This window comes from Lytechinus pictus, chromosome 17, assembly GCF_037042905.1.
Source record: "Lytechinus pictus isolate F3 Inbred chromosome 17, Lp3.0, whole genome shotgun sequence".
NCBI lineage: Eukaryota > Metazoa > Echinodermata > Echinoidea > Temnopleuroida > Toxopneustidae > Lytechinus > Lytechinus pictus.
The window spans coordinates 29267183-29277077 of record NC_087261.1 but is presented as its reverse complement, the minus strand read 5'-3'; the positions used below and the strand labels follow the sequence as shown (position 1 = coordinate 29277077).

Below are 9895 nucleotides of genomic sequence, written 5' to 3'. Positions count from 1 at the left end.
CTTTGCAGGGGGCTGGGCATTTTCTCCATCAGTGTCCCTGCCTTTTTCTGTCTCATCTTCATCGTCATCTTCATCTGCAGTAGCAGGAGTAGCAGCTGTGGAGGCAGTGGATGTGGAACCTGCAGTAAAGTTTGTGGCGGTGATGACGGCGGTGATGCTGGTGGTAGCAGCAGTGCTGCCTGGCCTCACGGTGCCTGATAATTTATAATGGAAAAAACAGCTTTACATGACTTAGGCCTACATAAAACTCCATTCCATCTCAAAAATTCTTCAAATATTTAGATAAGAATTGATTACAAATATTTCAAAATTACAATTCAATTCATTATAAAAACATATTGACTTGCTTTTCTCACTTTGATATTCCTAACTCAGCTGTACTTACCAATAACACAAGGAGAGTCGTGTGGCTGAGCAGTGATTGGGGCCTGAATAGGCCTATCCTCCGTCTCTGCATCCTCAGGAGAAGGCACAGAGGATTCTTCTGCCACTTGAGATTGTTGTGGAGTGTCGGGAGGTCTCTTCTTAGCCTTCTGTCCTCGAACATTTCTGTTTTTTCTTGAAGCCATATTTAAGATCTTGGTGCTGTGTAGTGTCCGAGAAAATATGTGAAGTCAGCGTTGGCTGGCCCTCCTTTCATAGTCCGTTGGCCTTCAGATGTCGCCGCTTGCTATGCGATATGTGTCGGATGGCAGTTTGGTTAATGAGCGATTACCCTCCGATGTCACAACGGATAGCAATCGGACGGTACTAATTATCACGTTAACCGCCGATGAGAATCGAATTGGTGATGGGCGGCTATCAGGCGCGTCGGACAGACCGCCGATTGCAATCAGATGAGCGTCAGATGACAGTAAATCATCGGACACTCATCAGATTGCCGTCGGACGTCGGCTAGACAGGTCCGATAGTTGCACAACACGATTTTGACACACATCGGACTGACTCGACATTCATCCGACGCTGACTCGATTTGCGACCGGAAATGGCGTCCGATGGCGAACTAAGCTCTGAGCTTAGTTCCTTCATCGGACGATTTCGCCTCATCGGATCACGCCCGACACGTCGGACACTGACCTGATAGTCGACAAACACAAATCGGATTCATCGGAGTGTGATACGATACTCTTCGGTGGGTTACCGGAAGAAAAAAACTTTGCTTCCGATGAGTGACCGATGAGCCCAATTCTCTGTGGAATGGGGGTATGACGCATTCGAAAATGGTCGTAAACACCACAAAATCGATGAAAAACAACACGTACAAGTTTTCAGCACATTTCAAATTAGGATAAATCAAAAAACAAAAAGCAAGCAATCACTGGTATTGTCTGTGATGGTAGTCTGTAATTAGTACTGAAAGGATATGCATCACAAATAGTTTGTCTTATTGGCAATGACCTTGAAAAATACTGCTGAAAATCATCAAAAACAATAAATCGGGTCAATTTTCCTTAATGATAGGGCGTTAAAATGTGTTTACACCCACTTTCACTTTTGTGTCATTTCAATACTAATGGTGACTTGAAGCTGATAATTGCAAATCATGTTTTTTTCTGGTTCTATTTTATGCTCCAAATAATACATAAAGTCATATCTTTATCTTTTGACCTTGACATTGATCTAAAAATAGCTATAAATGCCCTGACATTAGCATATTCACAATACATGTGAGCTTTACAACACATTTCAAAATTTATTTTCTCACAGACTGAATGCCTGATCATATGGATATTTGCAGTATTGGTAGTCCATAATGAGTACTTGGAAGATATAGTATTAAGTAATTGTTCTTACATGACAATGACCTTGAAAATACAGCTGAAATTCATACAAAAATTCAATAATCTGCCGATATCCCATTATTATATTATAGGTTGTTTACACCGACTTTCAATTTGTGTTATTTCAATACTAACAGTGACTTTAAGCTGATAATTGCAAATCATGTTTTTTTCTGGTTCTATTTTATGCTCCAAATAATACATAAAGTCATATCTTTATCTTTTGACCATGACATTGATCTAAAAATAGCTGTAAATGCCTTAAAAATTTGCATATTCACAACACCTGTGAGCTTTACAACACATTTCCAAATTGATTTTTTCACAGAATGAATGCCTGATCATGTTGATATTTGCTGTATCGGTAGTCCATAATGAGTACTTGGATGATTTAGTATTAATCAATTTGTCTTACATGACAATGAACTTGAAAATACAGCTGAAATTTATACAAAAAATCAATAATCCGCCAATATCCCATTATAGGTTGTTTGCACCGACTTTCACTTTTGTCTCATTTCAATACTAATTGTGACTTTTAGCTGATAATTGCAAATCACGTTCCTTTCTTGTTCAATTTTAAGCTCCAAATAAATCATAAAGTCATATATTTATATTTTGACCTTGACATTGATCTAAAAATAGCTGTAAATGCTTTAAAAATTTTCATATTCACATTTTTCAGTTTTTTTCCGTCAGACACTTGGGGAACATTTGGTGCGAGTTTAAATAAAATCGAAGGGGGTCGGGTGACAAATTGTCTAAAATTTGTTGATTTGACGTGGATTGACCCAATTATCCCTGACATATATCACAACCCTAAATCATGAAAACAAACAATAAATATAGAAGTTTTGCTGTGACTGATATACATGTAGGCTAAGCCCTGGCCTTAGTTCAGGGGTGGATCCAGGATTTCCCAAAATGGGGGGCATTTTTGTGCAGAAAAAAATATTAACAAGCCCCCAAAACAGGTCTTCACTCCCAAGTCCCAACTATTGGTAATTTATCTCAGGAAACATAAGCAATTAAAAAAAAAAAAAAAAAAAAAAGGTCCACATTTGTGTTTTATACCCTTGAAAGGTGTTATCACTGTGGCACACCCCATACATGAGGCCATTACCATTACTGGGTTATGGGAAACTCACACACACATGTAACCTATGGGGTTATCACATTTCAGTGATACGCTCATTTGAATTGTACTAAAGGAGGAAAAGTAGATCACATTTCAATTCTCAATTATCGACATCTTAAAAATAATTTCTGTGATTTGAAATTCTAGATTTTATAAAATTATGTTGACCCCCAATTGAGATTATGAATATCTCAACAAGGACTATAAAAGTATAATGAATCTGTGTTTATAAAAGCTGACCCTATTTACAATAATGAATGCATGCATTAACAAAAAAATTATCATTACACTGATGAATACAAATGTTTGTTTTGTGAAAAGAACATGTTGCAAAAGGCTACAACAACCACATGAACAATAACATAACCAACTATAAACTAGTATTCACTTTAGACATGGTATAATTGGTAAAAGAGTCAATTTTTTCCTTCATTCTTTGTTACTTTCTTTATCCCTTCCTTCCATCCTTCCTTTCTTTACCCTTTCTTGTTTTTTATTTTCTTCCTTCTTTCATTCATTCCTTCCTTTCTTCTTTCTGACTTTTGTTCTTTCTTTCTTGAGTCTGTGCATGCAGCCTCCTGATTGACCATTAGTTTCAAGTTAGGGTTCAATCACCAAGGGTACACCTGTTAATTAATACATCATGAAGTGCAAAACCTACCAGAAATAGGAATTATTCATGCACCTGCATTCCTCATGCCAGCCTAAGCAAACTTTATTTGATCAATGCATGCATTTATCTATTTCAGAACACGATATTTTTACATGTATTTATGGTGATAAAAGATGCAGGTGGTTCTATATAGGGATAGTTGAGAGATGACAGAGGGAAATGTATATGGATATGTATTTCTGTAGATGGATTTATATATATATGCAGCTCTCTTTTTTTGCTTATAGGCCTTGTGTTATATTCGTACAGTTTGCCCTTTTGCACAATAGAACTTGTCTTGAGCATACATTTTACTTTTCACTTTCATCTCTGTCATTGCCAGGCATTTGTAGAGTTTTAAAAAAATGATAAGTTTTATTCTGCTAAAAGTATCAAAGATTTCACATAATCGTTAGTGCTTTTAAATAACAACATGATAAAATATTTGCTTGATGATGTACTTTAATGATGATGATCTATTGAGTTATCCACACCATCTGAAAAATAACAAATGTTGATAAGTTGCTGAAAGAGCACCAGGAGGTTGTTCTTGTCAAAATCTAATATGGGATCAAATAAAAATACTTTGCTCTTATTTACCTACAGATGTTATCCTTCTCCATATGGAGTGCAAGAAGGTAGAGGGACAGGGTTCTATATTTTGAAATCTGTTATGATGAGATAGAGATCAGATAGGGATAGGACTTAGATCTATGTAGAAAGAACCCCCTCCATCTTAAAAATATGATATTTTAATTTTTAACCCCATATGAGCTGATTTTCCCCTCATGCAGGAAAACTCTGAGCCTCAGAGACTAAATGTTTATGTAACCAAAATACGTTTGGTAAAAAGAAAATAGAGGAGGTAAATTCAGTCAGCACAGGGAAGAGTTTCTGACTTTGTAAGAGTTCAACTGCAATGTGGAGACCCCTACTTTAGTTGTGACTGTTCCATAGATCTGGAGGAGCCGTGGTGTAGTGGTTCTGACTCTCGCCCTGTAAACAGAGGGTCGTGTGTTTAAATCCCTCCACGGTCTGGCGTCCTTTGGCAAGGCGTTAATTCACACGTTGCCACTCTTGTCCCAGGTGCTAAATGGGTACCCGATAAAATGTGAAAGTCATTGTAGCTTGTCTAGTACTGTGTGCGCCTCACCGGCGACTGACTGGAATACTCCCCAGGGAGTGGAGGATGCGCACACATTGTGTGGGGAATGACTGATTGAATCCGATGACCTGGGTAATAATATATCTGCTGTAAAACGCTTAGACACCTCGTTCAGATGTATTAAGCGCTGTATAAATGCGGATTATTAATTATTATTACATAACAGATAGATCTACACCTTATACTAAAAGCAAAGGGTGCAAGATAAAATTGACAATAGTGGTTACTGTTAGCACTCCACAATTGCATCTACATTGCACTAAAAAAGTACTTAAAAAAGCCTTTGCTAATGAGCTATGCTTCAATAACATGTAGAGATTGTAAAGATGTACTGACGAGGGGTAATAGAAAAGTGTTGTAGTTGTCATTTATTAATAGTATAAACATCTGATATCAAAATCATTAGAGACCTTGTCTTTGGGGTTTGGCAATTGCACTTTGCTGAGAGTATTCACCTTATCGCCCCTTCTGAAAATACATTGTATGTTCTCACTCCAATTTAAAAAAAATGTTTTTGAGATTTGTCTCCTTTTCTCTGCTCTCTCTATCTCTTGATTACATTTCCTCTCTTTTTTTTCATATGTAGGCCTACCAAATGCTCTTCTGTCTTCAAAGATCTGGTACTTACTTTCCCTTTAGATTTATAACACCCACCCTCTTGAGTCCTCCTCATTCCCTTTTGCTTCCTCTTCCTAACTCTCTCTTTCCCTCCCTCTCTTGCTTCCCTTTCTCCTTTCCTCCCCTCTCTCTCTCTCTCTGCCAGCTATCTGACACATCCCCATCAATACAAATCATCGATCACGGTATTAAAAACAAAAGAACACTCGTGCTTGCATCCTGTCTCAGGACTATTTCACTTTCAGAAAGAGAGAGCCAACAAAAAAATCCACTGCTGAGTTGGTTGTACTTGAAATGTCAGGATCTCCAGACAAAGGGGAAAAGTGTGAGTGAGAGAGATACAGAGAGGGAAAGGAATCTATTCAGAGCTATGATGAATAGTATTGATGATGAGGAAGAAAGAATGATGGTTGTAATCGCCTTCTGTATAAAAGCACATCCAGCCCTTTGTGAAGTAGGTGACTGATGTCACAAGGTAGCTCTTATGATACAGCGACAATCACAAGGCGATTAAAAGACGCAGCATCCGGCGCTGAATGGCTGCATTTCCGCCAAGATAATGTATTGGATTTTGCCTTGGATTGGGTGCCAAATTTTACAGTTGGACAATCGCTGTGGTATTTTTACCCTCCGCTTCCGACCATGTGGTGCTGGGCCGAGACTTCACACCGACAACGCACAACGACTGCTCGTATTTTTAGGGCGCCCGTCCTTGGAATCCAGTCAGACAGGCAGAAAGTGCTCCCGCCTGGCAGGACAACTCTCCAAGTGTTCCGCTTGAAGAAAAGATTAAATGTATAGGACGCGTGTTTTGTTCACCAGTGCAGTAAGCAACAGTGACTGAACATTTAATCTTTGCATTGCCAATAGCATCTGACTTTTCTCAGTTCAGCGATACAAGACTTGTAAGTGATTTACCTTATATCTTGCTCATTGAACACTATACAATTGTATTTCAACATCTGTGTATTGCAGAAATACAGTATATGTAAAACGATTCATATTGTTTCATATTAAGTCTGAACTTAAAACAAAATTGTTTGATATTTTTAAAACTAATAAGTTAGAAGTGTCAATCCAGCGGATTGGTCGAAGGTTTTGATAGTGTCATAATTTTACTTTACAAAGCCTTTATATACACGTGTCCTCTCTGTGCTGTTTGTATCTGTGTATATTTTTTTCCAAACATGGAGAATAATTGTTCCAAAGCGAACACAAGCATAGATCTGTTAAGAGTTAAGATCTGTCAATATTTTTTCTTCCATTATTCTATTTCATTCTTTATTTTCCATCTTGTCTATTAAATATTTTGTACAAATGTCTGTAATGGTTGATATCGATTTTTTGACAAAGATACTTTAAAGACAAAAAAATCAAGCTCATGGCTGTGCAGTTCTGCTTGCTACATATTTGTCATGAACATTGAATTGTTAAGAGTTATTGGCCTCTATTTCAAAAACCAGTTTAAATGAACACTTTGCTAAAATTATGTTCGGCCAAAAATGATAAAATTGTTTTCGGTTTACTATGCTCTCTTTTAGATATTATTCAAAGACAATTATGAAATATTTGAGTATTAAATGAGCTTGTTTTGGATGGCTGGTGACTTATAATGATCCAGGTACTGAAATTCCAAGGGCTTTATTTTTTCCCCACTTGGCAATATTATTACAGTTTCATTGCACATTTTAATTCTTTTCCAGTTAAAAATGGACAGTGCTGAACCAGTTCCTGAGAGAAAAATGGCTGTTCAGGGTCATGGTGTAAGCACCTGCAGTCAGCATTATGAGCTCTTGACCACCAAAGTAAGCATCTGCTCAGTAATTGCCATTACAGGCAAGAATAAAGTTGTCCTGCTTCATGCCGACTCCAGCATCAAGGAAGAAGACATCCAGGAACTTGTCGATGATTTGAAGACAGATGTTGAGGATGATCCAAATCCTAAGATTAGCTATGTCTGTTCCAGCAAAGACGGATATGTTGAGATGTGGATGGACATCATGGGCGGACTGCTTCCAGAGTTCTGCTACCCGCATCGGTCTCGGATCAAGTTCTCTGCCGGGAAGTTTGGTGTATGCAGCCTGGATGAATCCATGGAAGACTACTATCACCTACCCAAGTCAGACCTGATTGCCTTGGTGGACACAGAATGTCTTTGGGCTTCTCTTTACTTTACTGACTCTATCCGCTTTGGCCCCGTGCTCCTTGACACCATGGAAGACCTCACAGAAGGCTTGATAGCTGCAGGTAACGCCCTCTCTGTAGTGCATCTGCTGAGCTTTGATGGCATCATCAAGGAGATACAAGTTGATGCTTTCCTACGGCGCTACTGGAAGTCCACTATACTTGGAAGGTTCCTTGAAGAGTTTTCACCCAACATCTTGCCTTTGTTTGAGGGAATGACCCATCTGAGTGTTGCAGAAGTTCTTAGCAAAGATCAGATTAAGGAGGAGGACAAGAAGAAGGTCGAGGACATTGTGGTGGACTATGGCATCCTGGTTCTTTCTTTTCTGGACAATCTGAAAGACTATGCTTACCCAAATGCATTCACAGGCAAGCAGGAAAGCAAAGCAAGTGCACCAGACTCTCCACCATCAAAATCTCCATCAAAATCTCTGCCATCAAAATCTCCACCATCAAACTCTCCACAAGAGAAGACGAATGGACAACAACCAGGCAGGCCATCCAGAAGAGGTTCTCAAAGTGCAGACACTCTTGGACCTTTGCTGTTTGAGGAATCTTTTAAAAATGTCAAAATAAGCAACGATGGGCCTCCCAACCAACCCAGGCCCCGGAGAGCAAGTGCTATAAAGTTGTATGAAAAGAAGAGATAGGTTTCCAAGGCAGGATGTTTATGAATCAAAAGCATGCTAGGGGTTACGTAAACTAAAAAAATAATTGTAAAGTGACATGCTTTTTGAAACTAAAAGCTGAATTGTTGGATTTTAACTCTAAGTGGTAATGAGTTTGGCAAAAATTACTGCTGCATAAAACATATTGATGCTTAATATCTTGCCTTTTATGTGCATGTTTTGTTAACTTAAATTGATAAAAGAGAATAATACAGATGTCATTGAAGTTCCCTTTTTTTTTACTGTACTTGCAATTGCTGCTAATACTTCACTTGTACCATAAAATGTACAGTTGCACATGGCTTGGTATATAATGGTTTGCTTCCTGTGATAATTTAAATTCTGTTCTTAAGTAATGTGGTTTAACTATGGAGAGCCAATTGTGAAAGGTATTCTCAAACAGTACAAGTTCAGTTTGTCAGCTCTTTAACCACTCAAATCATTCATAACTGACAGGGAATAATTACTGAATTTGTTCTCTTTGTCATTAGAGCACGAGGAAAGAGCGCAGTATAAAGAGGGGAGACATGCATTACAATGTAAATATAATCTGAGATTTTTTGGCTTTCCATAATTTTTTATTGTAACGTAGAGTTAGACCATGGCCTAAGTTAATCTAGACGTCGGAATTTGGGCCATTGAAAAAAAAATGAAATGTTCATAAAGAGTTCCTTGGCCTTAGATAACTGTAGACCACATGTACAACCGATGTAGTGATCTGACTGAAATTGTGATGTAGTTGTCAGGGAGTGCATTGATTTTAATAACATCTCATATTTTTTTTAATAGTCTGGTCTGGGCAAGTAGGGCTTAAAATGTCTAGTGCTTCACAATATTCAGTTCTATTGGAGAAGAACTGGTGCTCCTATCATACTTTAATATATGCTCCATCCAATTAGTCAAAATGGAAGATCTAAGAGTCAGCTGGGTGCAACTAGTATTTTTATTATTATTCATTTTGACTCTGTTTAAAGTAAAATACCGTAAGATATCTGACTAGACATATAAATTTCACCAAGCCTACTATATCCATTTTAGATACTTTGTTTTCAGATTATGAAAAGGAAATATTGTTCACACTCTCAGCTCAGAAACTTTCAAGAAACTTTGCCTGTGGTTATGCCACATTCTTGACCAAAAATTGCCATTTTAGGAAATTCATTTTGGATGTGTATTGAGGATTTTTATGTGATGTATATTTTTTATAGACACATAGGCCTACAGCTTTCAAATTTCCTTTGTCTGAAATGCTTTGTAACTCCACACAAATAAAGGAACAATGTTAATTCTTGCAGAATTCCAGCATTTTGAATCAAAATTATGAATAGTTGCAGAGCCCTTTAGAATTGACTCCAATGGAAAAATATTATCATAATGCCCTTACAGATCAAAATGATTTTTTGTTATTAAAAAAATTTGTAAATTATTGATTTGAATGCTGCTGATTTATTAAATTGTTTATTTTGTTTTGTTAAAAAAAAATTTTACTTTGATATATGTAAATATAATGATATATATATTTAACATTGCCAGACATCACTTTTTAATCTGGAAAATAGATGATATAGGTATTGAATAATTTCATCGTATTATTCACTCTTTAGTCTTAGGATTTAAAATAAATCCAGATTGGTCGTGAATAGTGGATTAGATTTAGAGATAAACCATGTGTATTTGAAGATAGAGCTA

General features: G+C 37.3%; 1 protein-coding gene across 1 annotated transcript; it reads left to right on the top strand.

Moving 5' to 3' along the window:
* Positions 1–6079: 6079 nt before the first annotated feature.
* LOC129280721 (uncharacterized) lies at positions 6080–9640 on the top strand. The gene is made up of 2 exons (XM_064112105.1): positions 6080–6259; positions 7058–9640. The coding sequence occupies exon 2, from the start codon at positions 7064–7066 to the stop codon at positions 8186–8188; it is 1125 nt and encodes a 374-aa protein (XP_063968175.1). The 5' UTR covers positions 6080–6259; positions 7058–7063; the 3' UTR covers positions 8189–9640.
* Positions 9641–9895: the final 255 nt, after the last annotated feature.

Coding starts and splice junctions, on each gene's coding strand:
- LOC129280721 (XM_064112105.1), top strand. CDS start 7,064: ATGGACAGTGCTGAACCAGTTCCTGAGAGAAAAATGGCTGTTCAGGGT.